General features: G+C 38.5%; 1 protein-coding gene across 1 annotated transcript in view; it reads right to left on the reverse strand.

The window, feature by feature from the left end:
• The window catches only part of KCNH1 (potassium voltage-gated channel subfamily H member 1), a 187,372-nt gene that overhangs the window by 83,184 nt on the left and 83,370 nt on the right, over positions 1-20,818 (reverse strand). The window contains exons 8-9 of the mRNA XM_040612100.1: positions 14,394-14,593; positions 10,408-10,660 (exon numbers count right to left, since the gene is read on the reverse strand). Of these exons, the coding sequence (XP_040468034.1) occupies positions 10,408-10,660; positions 14,394-14,593 (453 nt within the window). The remainder of the gene's footprint in view (positions 1-10,407; positions 10,661-14,393; positions 14,594-20,818) is intronic.

Consider the following 20,818-nt stretch of genomic DNA (forward strand, 5'->3'; position numbering starts at 1 on the left):
ACACTATCTGTCATTCACACTTAAAGTGGATGATCTAAGCTTTTACCATCAATCATTCATATTCCCTGCTGGATTTGGGGGCTGAGGACCTCTTCCACCATCAGCTCAGTATACACTGGAAAGCCAAATAGTTTTCTGGTTTTTATGTTTGCTTGTTAGTTTTAATTATAATAACAAGTCCCCAAACCCTGATATATTTAAACACTGAAGAATTATTTTATAAACCAGCACCTTCTGTTTCCATATTTATTCTTTACTAATTTTTTCTCCACATCAAATTTGCTATTCATCTTCTAAATAAGAGGATTTCTGTTACTGTTGCAAATTCAGCCTGAGTCAGACAACAGGTCAAGCCACATCTAGTCTGTCTCCAGAAAGCAGCACCGGTAATGAAGATCTGATTATTGCAACTTAGCGAAGTGTTTTGCTGATTCTATTCAAGAAAAGAACCACGCTCACACATCACAGCTGTATTGCCTAGATGTGCCTACCAGAACAACCCTTAGTCTTCTGTTCCTACAAACACGAAGAGCCCTCAGACAGGAGATATTCCACCTTACTCTGAAAAACTATGACTCTGTGGAATATTTTGACTGATGCCCTACTTAGTTCACTTTTGGGTTCTGGGTGTCTGGGAGTCATGGTGCAGTTTTGGTGTGATAGCTGCTGCGTGAGAAGATAAGGCTATGGACTCACATGCTGAAGGTCTTCCAAGTCAGTCATGGACTTTGATGGGATTCACATGAATCCATGGATTTTCAGTACATGAGAAAAAATATTAATGTTCAAATCATTCTCAAATCAATAGTAATTAGTTGTTACAGCAGCCAACACCAGAATCTAGCTCAGGTCCCTTCCAGATCTGTCTTCATCTGCATGTTTGAACTATAGAACTGCGATCTAACATAGTCTCAGCAGATCCAAAGATAAGCTAAAACGACCAAACACTGCTTGATGGTACCTCAGCAGCATTGTAGCATTAAGCCTATCTTGGAAATCAGGTGTTAGCAAATACTGTTATCTGTGATGCTGATCCACAGCAGCTGCTGCACCTGCACAATGACTTTCCCGGCACAGCTCCCTGGAACACCCACGCTGGCCTATGTCCTTGGCATTTGTTCCCCACCTCCAAGCGGTGAGAGACACCGACCACTGTAAAGGCAAACACAGATTCTCTGTGTGTCAGTCTCTATTCTAGCGATTGCTCAGTTAAAATGCTGCTGAAATTTAAAAACAAACAACAAACTTGGCCTGAATTTTCTCCTGCCCTCCCAACAGACTTGAACAGAATCAAGAGGATCTGAAGTTAGTCCATGACACAGGGTCCTACAATTGTATTCAACCATCATCTCACTAAGGACAATGTATTTACCCCTAGTGTTCAAAGCCAGTGATGTCAGACTCTGGTCAAACTCTGTAATGACATGTCTACTTGGCTTCAACTGAAAATCTTTTCCTCATCTCCTCCCTATCTGAGTAAGGCATGCAATTAAATTTCCCCATTTTACAGAGAGAATAAAGATTCAGGGGAAGTAGAGGCACCAGAGCAAAAATATTTTTTCCTCTTGGTGCATTGTTTCAAAGCAACAAATATCTGTCAGCCAGAAAAAAACAGATCTACCATTTGGCATCAAGGTAGAGTATTCAGTATCCACCCCACAGATAAACTGCACAACTTGACAGCCACTGGATAGCCTGTAGTTTGGTCCTCCAACACAGTGCAGCTGGCAGGAGATGATGCATGCAAGTGATTTGCTGCTTTGGATTTTCTTAAGATTTCTCAAGTGCAAACTGAGACACTTAATGAGAAGCGAATGACCAACTGCCCTGCAAAGAATACACCATTTTTTGTTACTAAGAGGTTTTAATCACTATTTTCCTCTCATAAGATAAAGGAAAGGATAAGGAAAAAAGCCAGAGTATCAGTGCCACAGAAACCGAAAGAAGTGTTACAGTGATAATAAACTGAAGTTGCACTTCCAGTGATTTGCCTGGTGCACAAATAGAAACACAGTGTGCCTGTTCATGTTTTAAAACACAGCTTGGCAATGATTTTCAGACAGTTTACTACACAACTGCATCAATTTTCTCTCTTGAAGCACATATACTGTACAGACAAAATAAAAACATTTGTTTTAGAGCACAGAATGAGTAGCAATCACATGAGTTAGTTGAATTAGTTACAGCTAAGATTTCTATTATTATTACTATCATTATTAATGTGTTTATTTGTCTCTTTGTATAAAGCATGGATTATATTTCACTACTTGACTTACTGAGATGAGTTTTAAAATGTCATCTGGGCCATACCAGGCTTATTCACAAAAACCTAGAAGACTTCGCCAGAATCTGATTCATATATCTTTATTTCTTTTTTTTTTTAAATGGTTACTGTAAAAAAATGTTGCGAATATCTGGCCAGTTTGTACAAACTCAGAAGACACAGAAGCTGCCAGCTAAAATAACTAGAGTCACAAATGTATTTGGATTTATTTGCATTGGTTAAGTAACAGGAAAAACACAGCTCAATCAGTGTTGTCATTTCATGGACAATGCTAGTTCTTTGATCAAAACAAAAAAAACAACTATGAGAGGCTCAAACTGCAATATCCTCAGAGTTATTTCCCTGATGACTTAGAAATGGGCTTTATGTTACAGCTATTGCTTGAAGCTTACATTAAAGCTCCAAAATTTGATTTGTTTATTTCAGAAAAAGGATTCACAAGAGTTTAAAACAGTATATTTTACCTTCTGAAATATATAAAGTAAATATTTTTAAAACCTCACAAAGTTCATAGCTATAGCATACTTCGTTTTATTTAATATTTCTAGCAACTTCTTGAGGATAATTTAACAATGTTTCAGAAACCTTCCTCTGAAAAAAAAACTTAATTTGAAACTTGGAGAAAACAAAGAGAAGTAAGTGTTCCATGAAGACTCAGGTTTTGGATTGTTTTTTAACCTGGCTTTTCAGTGAAAAAAAATTATTCTTCTTTCTCCAAACATTCTGAGAGAAACAAAACCCTACCCAAAACAAAAATGAAAATTAATTCAGTGGTTCACCTGCCAGAAATCAGGGCCTCTATAGAAATCCAATTTCTTTGTTGAATTATAATTTCTACCTCATCACACACACACATAGATGTGATGGGCAAGCCTTCTTGACACTGCCTGAGATATCAAGGAACGTGCTGGAACTGAGATCCTCACCACCACCACACCTCAGTTTCAGCTGCCAGTGCATCACGGATCAGTGCTGCCAGTAGCCTGCCAGACATTACCATCTTTCAAGGGGACTTTTTCTACGTGGTGGTGTCAGACTACTTCAAAGCACATTATGCAAAGCTGCATAAATTCACAATGATAAAACATGAAACCATAGGAAAAAACATCAACTAATTTGAAGTGCCAAGAAGTTCACTACTGAGGCCTCTATTTGCAGGGAATCACCCTCTTCCCCAGTTATTTCAGCAAGTCATTAATCAAGTTTTTTAAAAATCTGTTTCTTCAATACCCTTTACAGTCTTAGACCATCTAAAGATAGCGATGGACAGGGGCTTTGGTGATTCCTACTTTTAATGCTCTACCAGAAGTTAGACATAGAACAAGTGATGTCTGGCTCAAAATAGGCAACATCTCATGTCAACCCACACTACATTTTCTAGATGTCTGGAGCACAGAAAGAAGGAATACTCTCTGTCCAAAAATGCTATTTGGAATAAACCTATATTTCTCAATAAAATTTTAGTGCTGCTTCTACATCCACTGTGAAATTAAAATTTTGTATTAATGTAGACATTTTTGTGCCATTGTTTTTTAAAAAGTGTAGCTGGATCTCCATTTCTAATACTTTAGCTAATAGCGTGCTTGGACACGTATTGATGAAATCAAATTTTTTAAATTGTTCCTGCAGTTGATGTTCTGATGTTCACTGAATCACTTCATAGAAACATGCAACTTGTACGACTTGCCTATATATGTCAACCTGAAAAAAAAAAGAGCTTTGAACTATAAAGAGGAAAAGTACAACAGAGGTACTGATACAGCTGGATTTTGATTTCAATCATTCCTTTTTCAAAGCACTGCTGGTCACGTTACCATCTTATCCAATAGCACAAACTATGCTGTGATGTTAGATACCATCTTTGAAAATAGTAAGAAAACTCTAACACCATCCATAATCCTGCAATCACTTCTTAAGCCTAAGAACACAGCAGCTTGGCATTTTTAACACAGGGAGGTGTACCTAAACGTAAAACTCAGGTGTAAAACAAAGCAGAGAAGTAATGGACTTTTTCAGACTCTGCATTAAATAACAACAGGTCCCAAAACACACAATTAAATTCTGAAAATGGGATTGCACACAAAGCAGTTTACTTCAGGGAAACCTGAGTTAGCTCAGGTACTGGGGACAATCTAAAGATAGCAACCAGGGCTCAGCACAGTTAACTTATCCGACACCTTCAAGTATGCTGAGAAGCAATCTTCACACCATTGCGTGGAAGATGCAATGCTTTTCCACTGAGAAGGTCTAAGACAGATGATACTTCTCCACTGCTGTCTTCCCTCCTCTAAAATAAACCATCCCTGTGGTGCAGTTGCCCTTGCAGTCTGCACTGTCCTATCTGGATGCAAATCTGTCTCACCAAAATCTGAATCAAACCTCTTGTGTCTGTATCTGAATGAAATGCTTATGGCTAAATGAGTAAGCTAAAGCAATTGTAAAGAAAACAAGCAATTATTCTTATAACGTTCCTTTAAGACCGCAATTAGATCAAATTAAATCAGCAGGAATTTCTCCACACAAAGCAAATGGAGCATTTAATATCCTGCTGAAACAAAACATGGCACACCAAACCCTCCTCCTACAATATCATGTTAAAACCACAGTCTCTAATCTTGTCAATGTTATAGCTTTGTAAATAACGATAAAAGATCTGTATTTCAGGGACATCCAGTTTCCGCTTCTTCAACTCATGTGTGATCTTAAAAGTAAATATATGTGCATCCTTTGCACACACACACCCCTGAGGAAAAAAAAAAAAAGAAAAAAGGGAAAAAAAAAAGTGTTATATTCCACTTTCCCCTGATGGTGAAGGCGGCAACCAGATCTAGACTATAAATTCCCCTTCTTGACATTCGTTACTGCATACTTTCATACTTCTATCATATCTATATTCTGTTATTTCTCTTCAGCATTGATAGCAGCAAAGGTATAGCAACAGCAGACTGTCCTTGTGAAGGGAAATGCTTTTCCTTGCTCACAATAAATTACACCCTTGATTTCCCTTCCTATCTCATTCATTTTACCTGCCCCCTTTGTGGAGTCAGGAGCCGGACTCAAGGATTCTCATGGGTTGCTTCCAACTCAGGATATTCTATGATTCTGTGATTAACACTCTTTGCTAAACCAACAGTAAATAAAAAAGTTTACTCTTTTCAAAGTTTTTAGCTCAAAAAAGAATAGCAGGAACATAATAAACACAGAACAGCTGGGATACAACACTTGGGAAAACTTCTTTCCTTTTGAGATAAACTGTTCTGGGGGATAGAGGGGTGTTGATTTTTCTTTTTAAGTAAACCTTCTAGCAAACGTTATTTTTCTCATCCATTGCTCAGCTCTGAAGATTGCAGTGTTTTTCAAGGCTTTGGTTTTTAATTGCTAAATAAAGGCTTAAAGGCTCCCAGTCTCTAATGAAATCTGCAAGAATAACCTTCAGTCTTACCATCCATACACACAGGGCCCCCTTGCAGGGATCATCAAGATCAGTTCAGCAACACTGAACAATTCACGTAAGTGAAGATCTGCTGCTCAATCCGGCCCTCTGGAAGCCATTAGTTGACAAATTTTGCAGAAGTCTGAAAATGTAAGATGAGACGCATCTTTCCCCACTGCTATCTAGAAAAAAAAAGCCTGTCACCCTAATTTCAAGGGTCATCTTATTCTCTCTAGCTTTTTACTGGAATGTTTTCCTAAATTTCAAAGATTACCCTGATTTCAACCAGAAAGACTTGGAATCAACCAGTGTCCAAGAATCACTTGCTTCCTTCAGATGTCCTAGAGAAGAGGGATTTTCTGTTCAATCTTGGAGTACAATTATATCAGTCATATCTAACTTAGAATTCATTTAAGATCAAAAATCATTCTCAGCCATTCAGATATTTAGACATACACTTTAACACACTATAAATCCTTTTCTAAGAAGGTCTCCTATCCAGTCCTTCTGTGTATTTCTAGAAAATATCAATGAAAAGTTAATTTTGCTACTATGCCATTATTTTCTATAATTTTAATTAAATTATCCATGCACACACAATTGGAGACATAATGCAAGAACTCTAGCCCTTCCTCTAGCAATAGTGAGGAGAGATTAGAAAGGTCCAGACTAAAAGGCTGGAGGACCAAGTACCCTGTTAGCCCCAGCAACAGCATATTATCTGCTCATCTGGACTTCTAACATTAGTTTCTTGATTACCACAGTTCCAAATAATCACATTCTCACACTGCACTAAAGAAATTAATACCTTCATAGTATGAAAAAAAATATAAAAAGTGCATTTTAAGGCGGTTTAGTTCTTCAAGCTTCCCTAAAATAAGAAACCACTAGCTGTTCAGGCTTATTTCATGCTTCTACTATAATCCTTTTTGCCCTGCATATTTCAAAGCAAGCTGCAGCCAGGCCTTATGGGCCCTGCCTGGAACAATTTAATTCAGGAGGAATCTTTTAAGAAGATATTTGTTAAATTAAAATGTAGCAAATCTCACCTGAGTGTATGTAAATTTTAACTTTTCAAAGACCTGCAATAAGGGCAGGTTTTCAGATGGCAAGTGGCTCAGTCTGAAAGGTCTGCTCCGAAGCAGAGAAACTAGAGCTGCTAAATGAAGTGCACATAAATGGTTGATTGTTCTGATGACAACCAGTGACAAAACCCATTTTCTCTAACCACATTTGGATAAATGGGTAAGTTTTTAAGCAAGAGTAGTTCAAAGAGATATATGAGTCTCAGATGGATAAAGCAGCATCAGCCCAAATGGGAAGTTAAGCTTAGAAAGCTTAGAAAAGTTAAAAGCAAAGACAAGTTGAAAACAGTCTCTTAATGGAAGTCCTGCATGACCTGTGCTTTGCTCAGTTCTCTTCAGGGCAGGGACTATGTGATTTGTCTCTATCTCCCACAAAGTGCCAAGTGTACATCAGCACTTCACCCTACGCAGTAAGAGTGGTGTAAAGGGAAGAACAGTGAACTACAGAAAACAGAATTGTATTTCATCCAAGCAGCTTCCCACTAGCTAATCTTCACTTCTGTATAATCCTACTCTCATACTTACACATGAACATAGAAAACCATAGCAGTATAGTGGCTTTTCTTGCTATGTCTTACTTTTCTCACACATTTGTATTAGAATGAATCACAAGTAAATAAAATACCTGGCTTAAAAATAATTTTCTACTTTTTTGGTTTGGTTTGGATATCAAATCCAAAGATTGTGTTGCATGCACATCAGTAATTTCCTTATTTCAGCAGAAATTTTGGATAGAATTCAAAACCACTTCTTTCATCCCAACAGATCAAACTTCATACAAAATGTATCCGTTTTCTTTAAATTTTTACTGTAAACACTGCAAAGAACTTTTTTCTTAAACTCACTCATTTTTGTGTTTGTCTCCAAGTCAAAGTAATAGGGAAGGCAATCTTAGGGGACACAAAAAAATGTACAGTTTTTCACTGCTGGCGTGTGTGCAATTTCTTTCAACTCAGTACTTGTATTAATCCAAGTCAATCAAAGTCAGTGCTTTGTTAAAAGAACGTAAGCCTGAACTGAGAATGTACCTGTCTCTTGGGTATTACATGAAACTGATCTGGACTGGTATTATGCAACTGCACACAATACACTCCAAATTCCAGGGCTGCACAATGCATTTTTATATACCAATCTGCAAGGCTGAATGATTTCAGAACTTGAAAATGTTTCATATGAATTGGATTCTTGAAGGATTAAGTGCCGTTTGCCTTTGGTTTATGTAATGCTGTACAGCAGTCAGACTAATTTAGACATGCTTTTTATTTCTCTGTCGTAAGGAAGATACAGGCTACACTGCAAATCGTGAAGGCTGCTTTATTAAGTGACAGCTAAAGGTGAGCAAATAATTCACCTTGAATAATTTATGCACTTATTCTTTATTTTTATTTCAAGAATGTCTGAGAGAAAATTACAATCTCTTCGACACACCTGTTAACAAAAATTACCCTACAGAATTCCTCACATGGTTTGCTGTTACATGCCTGATGTTCATAGCTATGTTTAGTTGTGATTAGTAAACAAAACTTACAGCATAGGCTGTTCTGGCTGAGCGATCAGCAACAATCACGTTTCTTGTACAATGCAGATATTATTTTTGTTCTTGAAGTGCTATGTTTTATCTGTGTATTTTTATCAAGAACTTTACAATTTTAGGTGAACATCAAATTAAAAAAAAAAAAATCATTGCTCTTCTACAGATAAGAAAACTGACAGTACAAAGAACTTAGGGAGGAAATCTCCCACAGCACCCTTCAGTAACATGGTGGTTACATTATGCATTGCTGAGGGAGAAGTCCAACTGATTTAGAAGAGTGAAAAAGTTAATAAACCACATCATTTCTTATCAGGATACAGAAATCTTCAGCAGAGGGCTTCACAGCCTGGGGGAAGAAGATACAGTGTGTGGAAGGAAAGGGATTCCTTAGTCCAGAAAATGAATACACAAAAATGTGTATTCATTTGATACACATCCAAAATGAAATCTCACAGAATCACAAACAGACTCCACTTCATTTTACTTTCCTCTCAGATTACAATATTCACAAAGACAACCACAGAGCTCAACAACTTTAGTGCAAGCCAGAGAATTGACTGCATATTCCAAAAAAATAAAGGTGTAGAGGGAAGGGGGTCAACAGTTACTTTCCCAGGAGCACAGCAACAACAAAATATTTTTATTCATGCAGATACCAAAGGATCAGCTCATTTATGTGTAGCTTTCACTCTGCAGCAGCAGAGATGAGGGGTTTGGGTTTCTTTAACACTGATTTCTCAAGGAATCTAGGCAGTGTGTTTTCTAAAGTAAGTATTATGATAAAACATGGAAGTCACTGGTAAAGATGAGGAGAAAATTGGTATCTTTAAAGGAAGTTTTTAACAATTCTATTTCAGTGCTCGTTTCCTATACTGATTACATAGAGCAGCAAGATGTTTCGAGGTTTTCTTCTTGTGATGGACACAGGAGGAGGTGACACAAACTGAGAGGCTTTAGTTTGTTCTACATTTGTGAATTAACCATGTTAATTCACAAGACTTCAACACAGCAAAAGGTAGTAAATTCTTGATGTACAACTTAGAAAAGCAGAAGTTGCTAGTATCATATTGCACTGAACAGCTATATGATGATTCCAGAACAAAAGAGAATCAGTTATCCCCTTACTCTTCATCTTTTTAGTTTCTTTTGTGGCAGAAAATATTATGAACTTGATTCCCCAGGACACTACATTCACCTTATGCTATATATGAAATCCTGTTTAGAAGTAGAGAAAAACTGAAGCTGGCATATTTATTAGCCCCCTCATTTTCCAGTAGACATTCCTCTTTGAAGAGCTGGGTGTACATGTTCAGAAAGCGTAAGATTACCAAGCTGTTTTCTTCTCTTTTTCCAGGCTGCTGTGAGTGGCAGGTACTGGATTAAGCCACTGTGAGAATTTACCTTATCACAAAAGGGTCTGACAGTATCAAATGATAAGTATCACCTCCCCAATGCTCCAGCCACCCCGTGATTCATGTACATCTACTGGATATTATTACACTCTCTTCTCCTAGCTTTGCCTCAAAATGTTCACACCACAATCAGCTCTTTTTTAATGCCTCCAACCTAAAGCTGTCATTCCAAGTTAACACAGATCAGCTCTACATTTTTATATTACTTTGACTTTAAAAGAGATAAATATTATTTCAGCATGAGATCTTAAATAAATCTAATTGGAAAGTTTTCAGCAAAAGTGGATTACTAGGGGTGGGACGGAGGCAGGGAAGCCAGGCACTTTAAAAAAAAGTTTTCTTGAAGTCCTCAATGGAATTTCTGATGAAAAGAGATGTGCTAAGACAGGGAGAACCCCAGGAATGACCAGGATCCCAATGCTCAAGTAGAGTTTCCATTGGCCAGAAGGAATAGGGTTGAAGCAATCTGGAGAGGAGATGATTGCCCTTCCTATTTACCCATGTGGAACAGGAAGAACAATAAAACAGCTCACCAGGCTGCGGTAAAGCTAATTTGACTGAAGCTTTTAAAAGAATAAGTGCTTGAGTAGAAAAGGCTATAAAAATGCTCAACACATCTATATTTGTGCACAATGCATATTATCAGCTGTGAAACTCACCTAATATAGCAACAACTTCATCATCCTGGATTACTTCCAAAGACCCTGAAACCACAAAGCAAAGGCTATCGACGCTCTCGCCAGCGTGGTAGATCAGGTCTCCCGGGGCACAGTGCACTGTCTGAAATTCCATGGCAAGTGCTCGAAGACACCCATCACTTGCCAGCCTGAAGGCTGGGTGCTCCTTGAAAACTTTGCGGTTCAGATGCACGCAGATATCTGCTCTCATGTCCTTAGGGCATATCTGTAACACCTGAGAAGGAAATTAGGCAATCAATTCCTATGCACGGCTTATATATGCCTATTGTTGCTAGTCTACTACACAGGGTTTATGAACTACTTTCCTCATTACAAAATTTCCAGTTTCAGTCCATACATTTGTTTTTATATTATCTATACACATAAGCCACAACACTAACTTAAGCTACTTTACAATACCCAAAGGAAAATAATGCTTGCATCTCGGCAACATGCTCTGCTGGATATTGAATTATCAGGATAAAGCTTCAGGGTTTTAAGACAATAAAACTGAGGACACAGCAGTACAGAATGTGGTATAGAAAAGCTTCCTCAAGGATTGTTTCTGGAGGGTGGATCACTCTTGATAGGCATATTCCATGAAAAGCCTGCACAAATTATATGCTCCAAGTGGGATAATATTGTATAAAGAAGTATAATCTCATACCCCTTTAGCAAAAAAACACCCAGTTATTGCAAGTTTCATTAACTCATAATACTGAGATTTGCAGGTATTCAAATTCACCCCTTTTCTTGGCTGTTACTGACAGTAGAGTTTTTTGTTCACACAAGAAAGGGACTTTAAGGTATGATACTGTGTTGGGCAACTTTTGATCTTCCAAATGCCCTCATGGCAATTCATGATATGTGCTCCTAAGGGTACACAATCCGATGCTTAGCACAGCAGGTACCGGTCAGGGCCATTTCTGAAGGTTTTTGATATAATACAGACAGCCAAGTGGAAAGAATACAGAATTACTACTGCATGTACAGATTAAAAGTTCCTGGCAAAAACACTGGAGATACCTAACATGAACAGAGTTTTGGGATGACAAAATCCTTGGAGGATAGTCTGGGATGAAGTACATCTCAGTACATATTGTTTGAGAAAAACACTGAATAGTATAAGTCTGCCTCATTATATTTTTTTTTTCTCAGTAATAACTATTCCACCCAATTAAGGCACACTCTGAGTGAGCTTCAGAGTTACTCCCACACATTTTCCTGGATGGAAAGAGATGGCTGCTTTGATGAAAACACTCCTGGAAAACATAAAGGTAACACAGGGAGCACTGCGGGTATGCCTATACCTTACAATGGGGCTCTGTGCAAGATCTGAGCAGAGAACCAAGCTCATAGCTCTGTGCATGGCACTGGTTCCAGATATTATGCTTGCTACTTCAAAGGCAAAGGATTCTACCACCAATATCATCATCTTTGGCCCACCTCCAAGCAGACCTGCTATTACAGATATTACTTCTGAAAGAGATATATTTCTATAGTGCTGAAGTGTAGGGCACTCATGGATGATCTCTCTTGGCTGCCCCACACGGAGCAGCAGCCAAACCTGCCGGTTCTGTTTTCCAGGCTCACAGAAATGGGTTGGGCCAGCAAGACCAGCATGGAACACAGGCAGTGACCATAGCTGCCTTTGCAATTATCTCATTTACTCTGGCAACAAACTGTTCTGTATTTGCAGATGGCTTGCCAAACTTTGCTACTGGAATTGCACACACACACACACACACACTCCACAGCACTATGTCAGCTACTAAGAAGAAAATTAACTCTATCCCAGCCAAAACCAGGACACAGTTACTTGACTATCACGCACAAAAACAGTTGTTGTAATAGAAGCAGTAGTAAGAAAACCTAAATAGACAAGGGAATATTTAAAATGAGGCTCTTATACAAAAGTCCCTTGGCTTCCCAGTCTAAGAGGAAATTAACTTATTTTCCATTCCCCATTTAAAGAAGTTGTCTCCAAACTTCACAAAAATTAAAGGGATTAAAGACATTTGAGAGTTAACAGAAAAATGGCAGAAGACTTTCATTTATATGGGAGGTAAGAAACATATCTTCATGGATTAATTTTAGAATCTTTCAGCAGCTCTTGGTTAAATTTTGTTACACTGGCATTTTCTAGACTTACAGACTTTGTTTTTAGCTGATTATTCACTCTTTGGCATGCCTGAAGTTAACACTGAACTGACAAATTTGTGGCCTACAAAATAGCGAGAAGATTGATTCTGTGCTAAGTTCATCTTTAAATATCTGCCTCATCTGTAGAAAGCTGCACTGCATTACACAGCAGCACAACTACCACTGTTCTGTCACAGGAGCAATACATGTTTATTCATTGCATGACATCCCAGAAGATATACACAGGCATCAAACCAGCTCAGACCTGCGTTTGTGGGCTGGCACAGCCATTAGTCGGTCTCCTATCTGCTAGCTTTTGCTATGCAGATGAAAGTTGATTTCTTGGTTTTACAGTCATCCCTACTGGCAGTTCAGCTATGAACACACCAGTTATTGAAAACAACACCATATTAAGCTCTTTGATGTCCTGATAATTGGAGACTTTTTTCCTTGTTTATTAAGATAATTCTCAAAGGCTACAGTGAGTTGTGCTTGGTTTGGTTATCCTGCTGTCTCTAAAGGCATTCTTAAAGCATTTCTCTCCTTATCAGAGGAAGCCAAGAATGAACTTTGAAGATAAGCTAAAACAAACATGTATTACATAGCAGTTTTTTCTTGTCGCTTTGTTAAAATGATGAGAGGAGCTTGTACTAGGAGGTGAATAAAAGCACGGGCATTCATTATACTATGCATCCTTGGATATTGTCTCTCCACCTTCCCCAAATTCTACCCTTTCTTCCCCTCAAACCCTTAACCCCGCACAAAGGTACTTTGTGAGAAAACAGGCCGAGCAGCTTCTAATCAGCACTATCCAGCACTAAAATACCATTTCTTTCTGAAAGCTACTACGACAGACAGTGCTACCCTGAATCATGGTCTGGGATCTAAACAGTAGATATGATGAAGACAATTTAGTAAAGCAAACAGTACCCTGTGTACCCACTGGTCTCCAGACAGCCCAGTGCAAGGCCACATCTGTTCAACTCTTTCATAACAATGCTTTAACAGCTAGACAGAAATGAAATTGTTTGCTTTTTAACTGCAGCATCTACAGCTTAGAATACTAAATTAAGCCACCAACCAGCAGGCTGGCCACCAGAGCATTGGTATGGTCTCCTGAATGAAACACCCCACAAATCACACGTATTTACAAGCAGAAGAAAACCAGTATCTACCTCCATAAAAACTGGCAAGTAATATAAAAGTGGCAAGCAGTTGCTTTTGTACATTTGTTTTGGCCATTTGTTATTCTAAAAGACACAGTGGGAATTCACTTGTAAACGCAATGAATTAGGATGATAACATTTGCCTCACATATGGCAGATGTCAAACAATACATTATTATTACACCAATGACTTCCAGTTTTCATTAATACCTTCAACCTGCACATGGAATACTACATTCAAATTCCACAAAGACAAAACGAATTTTACTTTGTATTCAAGCCCACAGAGCTGCAAACAACCTCACACAACAGAAATATTTCCAAAAAAATCTTATATGAAGAAATTCTGAGATTCTGCTAGAACTTGCAACTTTTTATTTAGTTATCGTCTTCATTTACTGAAAACCAAGCTCTTTCCCTCATCATTTTTACACTACTTCATGACATATCACCAGCAAAACATACATACTTTTACCACTAACATATGTCAGTATGACAGAATAACTGGAATACTGTATTTGAAAGTTTAAAATTAAGGGAAGCTACTACTTGGAACTATTTAAAGAATATTTGTCTTCTTTACTAAGAAAGTATCTCCTGTTTATTTTAATGAAATATTTTCAGGATGTGACTTCTTCCCTTGCGATTTGATTTACTTACCTTTTCAGTGTCTATTCCTCTGGACATTGACCAGGTGGAAACAATGTAATCCATCACACGTTCACTCAGTCCTTTAGGGACCTGGTAGAGTTTTAGAAAGTCCCGGACACTGTTCAGCATTTCATGATATCTGTTTGTATTAGCATACATTTGCTGAAATATGGTTGTCACATTACCAAAAATGGTTGCATACAGAAGGGCTGTAAAAAAAAGAAGAAAAACAACAGATATAATACATAGTAAGTTGTGACGATTAGTCTGTGTTCCACTGTGCTTTAAGAGTGGAAATGCCAGGTCTGTGGAAATGCATGCAGTATCAGTGCTTTGCTAGGAATGAGCACAAGTGTCTTATAGGTCACGTTCAGCATTACAAATTGAGGACCACCGCCTACTTTTGTGATGGCAAGTCCTGCAACACAGAGTTCCTGAAACACAACCATTTGTCTTTGTCCATCAAACAATTCAGTAGTATCCAAAACCTTACAAAACCGCAAGAGAAGACACAAGAATTTTACGGCAAACAGCTTGACAGCAAATACTTTAAAATGACATCTCTGGTTTATAGCACCTGTGTTGAAATGCCATCAGTGACAGATTTCTAAGCTTTAAGTGCATTACCGCAGTAGTAAGCCAAGTCATCATTACCCACCTCAGTGTGACAACAACAATGCATCAAAGCAGAAGATGGAATATGTAATAAACAGCTACCATGGGTCAGTGATTTATAGATGTAAGTTTAATAATACATAACAACTTGCATTATGCTTTATATTCTTCAGGCAGAAGAACAGTAAGGCCTGAGGCAAGAGCTAGAGCCCTCAAAGGCAGGCAGACCACTGCACAGCCCTTCTGACTTCATTCAACACAGTTATGAAGCCAGCTGGTTCATCGAGATGGGTTTAAGAATAAACATGAGAAAGAAAAAACAGGCAGTATTTTGAGGTGTGGAGAGAAGCAGATGAAAACACACAGGACTTGAGAAGATCCACCTGCCGAAGCCCAGGACAGGACACCAGGCTGGTAGCAGTCTCAGTGGTGTTTACATGGCCTGCAGAGGCTGGGGCTCTTCCAGCCAGTCTAGCCCTGAATGGAAGGGAGGGACAGGCAGCCTGGAGGGGAGCTTTCCCTTGCTGTGACCAGGGCAGTGATGTCTGAGAGGCTGGCTGCAGAGGGAGGTGAACAGTCAGGTAGCAGATGCAAAAATAGCCATTAGTAAGTGCTGCGGCTTGCTGAGGAAGTTCTTTCTCCTTATCACCTCCTGTCCCTCAAAACAGGCCCCCAGCTGTCAGTATGATGTACCTTCCACTTGAGATGAAAATAAATAATTGAGAAGTCAAATATATTAAAAAAGGAGAATATTTTGCCTTACCTAAACACCCCTTTTTGCTGTTTATTTCCTTCCTTATCCCCTCTTACAAACAAACAAACAAACAAACAATATTTATTTTTTTTTTTAATTTTTCCTCACTCCATTCATTGCTTTGAGAATGCAGCTATTTATTCAGGTCAATGTTACAGGCGGATATCCTAAAGCCAACAAAGATGCTTTAAGGTTTTATGAGCAACAAAAACCCTTTGATAATGTGCAAAAGAAACTTACAAGACTGCCTTTTCCCTGATCATTGAGAGATGCAATTTAAATTTAGACTTGCTCAAGGCCTTTACACTGCTGATTCTCCATAGATGCTGTATGACTTCCCTTTTTATGAGTTCCTGTAGAGACCCGCTCTCCCCTTTTCCAACTACCCCTCAGTACAGGCAGGTATGAAAACATATATAAAAATGTGCAAACTTAGATTAAAAAAATATTGGAAAGTATGAATAGGGATACAGTGACCAGAAATTTATAGATTATTTCTCTGTTTAACCTTAACTTGTGCCTGAGCTAAACCATACCAGAAAGTCCGATGCAATGAGTTCTGAAGATAAAGAAATGCCATAGAATACAGATTTACCATAAAGGCTCCTTAATCCACAAGTATTTTGTATTTGAAGAGTATTACCTTACCCTGACTATGTCCTCTTTTGCCCTCTGTTATGCAGATGCCAACACAACCCTACAATATTGCTAACCTTAGGCCCTACTTACACAGACTTTTACCGGGTACTCTAACAGAAATCAAACCTGGGACCTCCAAATCTGCAAAGTTCCGCTGGCAGGACACTGCAGCAGTGCAAGGCATCCCCAAGCACTATTCTTCTGCCAGCCAGAGTAGTGCTGAAAGTAGGTGACAGATTAGGAAGAGGGTCACAAGCAAATTCTTATCTGTAGATTTCTGGGCAACCAGACTTATGTGCATACAACTATCTCTTGCTCTCTCGTGAACAGTGAGACCCAGGGGTTCAGTACCTTGGGACATATAGCTCTATGCCAACAAAGGTAAAATGGAGTCTCCACTGTCCCATTACCATCCAGCTACAAAAAGCCTAAGCAAAAACTGGAATTTTGGTTCTTTGATTATTGTAAGGCAAGCATTCCTAGAGCAATTTCCACTGCAAATTCTAGCTACTATGCTCCAGTATGACAATTATCTTGGTAAGAAAAATTATTCCTGCCTACATTAATTTTTTATTAAAAAAAAAAAAATCCCCAAACTTACAATCCTTAATTTATCATTAGCTAACCACTTTATTCCTATTAAAGACACATTAAAGCCAAGGATTTTTGCAGCCTAATATTGGGTAGATACATTAGCATATTAAACATTGACCTCTTCTGCACAGAAACAGCTAGCTGTGTGCCTCTCTTCCTTTCAAAGGAATAATGAAATGAACCTGCTGCAGTACACTGCAGCCCCAGAAAGATTTCAGAAACACACTCTGCTACAGGAAGAAAGTTGGGCAATTTATGACAGAGCAAAATCTCCAGCGCCTCCTCTCCATGAAGGTCAAGATCCCTCAGAAAAGACAGAGGCTCCCCCCCAACATGAATACTCTTTTCTGACAAGATAAAGAAAAACACATAGTCCCCAACAATGTGGCTACCCATTTACAATGCAGTCTGTGTCACCCCATTTTAACAAGTGTTTAAATAATGTCAAAGATAAAAGAATAGTAATTTCAAAGCAGATTACCCACACAAGTGAATCATGAAGGTCAGACACAGGTTGGAAAGGTCACCAAATCATCTGCTACTTTTAATGATGTAACAAATAAGAATGGATAAATAAATACAAGTCAGTGTAGGTCTCAGCTACCACAGTAAAAGATCTGGGATCTGATTTTAGAATTATAAGAGGAAGAATTTCTATCTGTAAGAATGAGAGGTTTGCAATTACCCCAATTACAGATGTAAGTGCTGCATGCAGTTCCTGAGATGAATCATCAGATTGATGATGATTTGTTCAAAATGCACTCAGCCAAAGTCCTTGCATACGGAATGTGTGCATAAGAACTATACAGCAACAAGTAAGACCAACCTCAACTAATGAACAACCTCTTACATCTTGCCCCCAAGACTTGCAGTGCTTTCTTAAACTGAACTGCCTTCATTTTCACTTTCTAGAAAGCTGATCTAGAAAGTCTGTCTCTCTGCACATAAGTTCCATTTAACAATTAAAAAACCAAACCAAACCCTTTTGCATACTTAAGGAGTAGCCTGTGCTAACCTAAACACTATTGAAAGAGCAAGCACATGATTTAGATGTATAATTGCATTTTTGTTTTGCTAACAAGTTCCCAGTTTACAACAAATTATTGAGTTAGTAGATGGCTGAGAGAAAGCACAGCCTAGAAAACCTGTTGCACTATATCGCTTCTCACTGAAGATGAAACATAACTCTAAATTAACCACAAAAACTGCATGCCTCAAAGGCATTTTTTAGATAACACATTGTGAAGTCACACAAAATTAACATTGATCAGATAAAAAGAAAAGCAGAAATTAGTAATTGTATGGATTATAACATAATTATATGAGAAAAAAACATTATTTCTATATGTGCAATTAGAACAATGTAAAAGCTTGTAATTGCTTGAGATTAGGGGTCTTGATTAGTGGTAATTATGCCTACTTATGGGTAGAGAGCATGCAGTTAAAAGAAAAATGCTGAACTGTTAATTACAGCCTGCAAGCAAATACCAAACTGAACAGGTATCTATCAAGGAATTGTTTACAGCACTAGTTTTGATAGAATTGTTATTTGTAGTCTTGCAACTTGAAACCAAAGCATCTAACGTAAGATTTACTTATCAAGCATTTATAAAACCTTCTAGAACAGTACAGAATTTAAATGGGTTGCCCCATTTTCTATCAAGACAGATGCTGAGCTGCTTAATTTGCTACTTCTTAGGAAGCTTTGTGTATTATAAAGTTTCCTATTTGTATTTTTTATCTAACTTTGATTTTTCATTCATACAATGTGTACAGATATAATTTCATTTAGCTATTAAATAATAAATAGAAACAACTTAGCCATAATCTAATAGTTCAATTAGTATTTTTTCACTTTATTCACTTTATGAATTTTCACAATGTATTTGTGTAACATTTTCACATGGTATAAAGCACATTACAATTGCTACTATCTTCTCAGCGGGCACATCAACTCCTGGTTTTCACAACTTGCGGAAAAAGACATTTTTGAAGTGAAAGTAAATTCCCACAGGAGCTCTTCCCCCATGCTGTTCTGCTGACTGTTAGATCCTGTTCTTCCCACAGCTCTCTGTTCTCCCGGATTGAACCGATACATTGCTCCACCTCCCTCCTCTATCACTCCACTGGCTTGTTAATTTGCACCTCAGCTTAGGTACCCCACAAACAAAAGCAAGGTAGTAGCAATGGCAAAGATCAAAGAACTGGCACACTACCATCAATTAAGCAAGGCTGAAAATCAATTCAGTGGCCAAGAGCAAAGCAGAAAGCCTGAATAGGCCATGAGGGACATGACCATCAAGCTATGTGGCAGAACCACTTGACTTCCAGGATGAAAGATGAGAGACCACAGGAAAATTTTATTAAACTCTTAGTCAAATCCTACTGCAAATCTTCTCACACTCATCACATTTGCTGAAATCACCCGGCTGATGACAGATAGGACATCAAAGGACCACACTGGGCTTGAGCTAGACTGGAAATGTCTCCCCTGCAGAAAGATAAGCTACCAGTTGATAAGGGCTAAGCAATAGAACATGAGACACGATTTCTCTTCCTCTTCCCATCACCAAAAACCCAAAAACTGCAATGAAATGAAAGTCAGAGACATAAACAAGGGAACAGCTGCTCTAAAAAGCCACTTAAGCAACTACCAAGGACTAGAGTAGTAGAAACATCTGTGCACCTTAAAATAGGCTGTCTGCAGTATGTAAGGGAAGAAATGGAAGAGTTAAGCAGAGCTATGGAACAAACACCAAACAGCTCCCACTGCTTCTCTTCTCACACCCTTTCCTAACTCTACAAAATAAAAGCAGACTGCTACTACAGCAGCATAAACACACAGGTCAATAAGCTCCTGCTATCTCAGGGGCTTGAAACCACTTACATTTTGCCAGTTTAAGGCTTAATACAGAAGAAGAGAGGTAAGTGTTGGTAAAACACCAAACCTTCCAAATATGCTGAACTCCAGCATCCCTAAGGATGCTTCAAAACTGACGTTTTTTTATTTTTATTTCATTTGGTAGCAGCCACACAGCTGGTAGCAGCAATCACAGGTGTTTTGGCTCACAAGAATTTCACAAGCCTTGGGCATCCTGGGCAGCACAAATCTCCAACAGGTTTTGCTTTCGCCTTCAGCATGTTTGGGCTGAGATAAACAGCATGGGAAAACACACAAACTGAAACTGATCAGAGGAGTGATCAGAGCCAAAGTAGATAAAAGCCAATACAACAAACTTCAGCATCAGTTCTGCAAGAAAGCTCTCCAACACAAACAGCTCTCTCTAAACTCACAGAGAAGGGCCAACACCACTTTGCACTCTATGAAAGGCTGCATCTTCGATCCAAGAATCTGCTTATGAAAAGAGAGTATAAAGGGCCCCCCCGGCAAGCCATACAAACGAAGGGTAGCTATTACCTCCAGGGCCAAGCACCTACCTCTGTACTGCAGCACCTGACTAAACTAACACAGCCCTACTAATTAACACTGCCAATTTTGGATTTTGGCAAATTAAGAAGTGTCCAAACAAGTAAAATGACAAGAATGCTGATTCACAAAACTCATCGTTCACTTATTTTGACAGCTACAAGTTCAGTATTACATTTACACTGAAAGGCGCTAAGTCATCCAGAGCAGGACTTACCGACAGCCACAGACTCCACTGCAGGCAACATGCTTACAGAAAAGCACGTTACTGAAGTAATCAGATGCACAAGTCAGAACTAGCCTGTGAGGACTTGGATGTGATCTTGGTTGCAAAATTAAGTAATAAGAATCTGTTAGTACATTATATTTGTGCTGTAAAGGGAATCCAACAGAAGACAACACAAG

Source organism: Falco naumanni, chromosome 12 (genome assembly GCF_017639655.2).
Source record: "Falco naumanni isolate bFalNau1 chromosome 12, bFalNau1.pat, whole genome shotgun sequence".
Taxonomy (NCBI): domain Eukaryota; kingdom Metazoa; phylum Chordata; class Aves; order Falconiformes; family Falconidae; genus Falco; species Falco naumanni.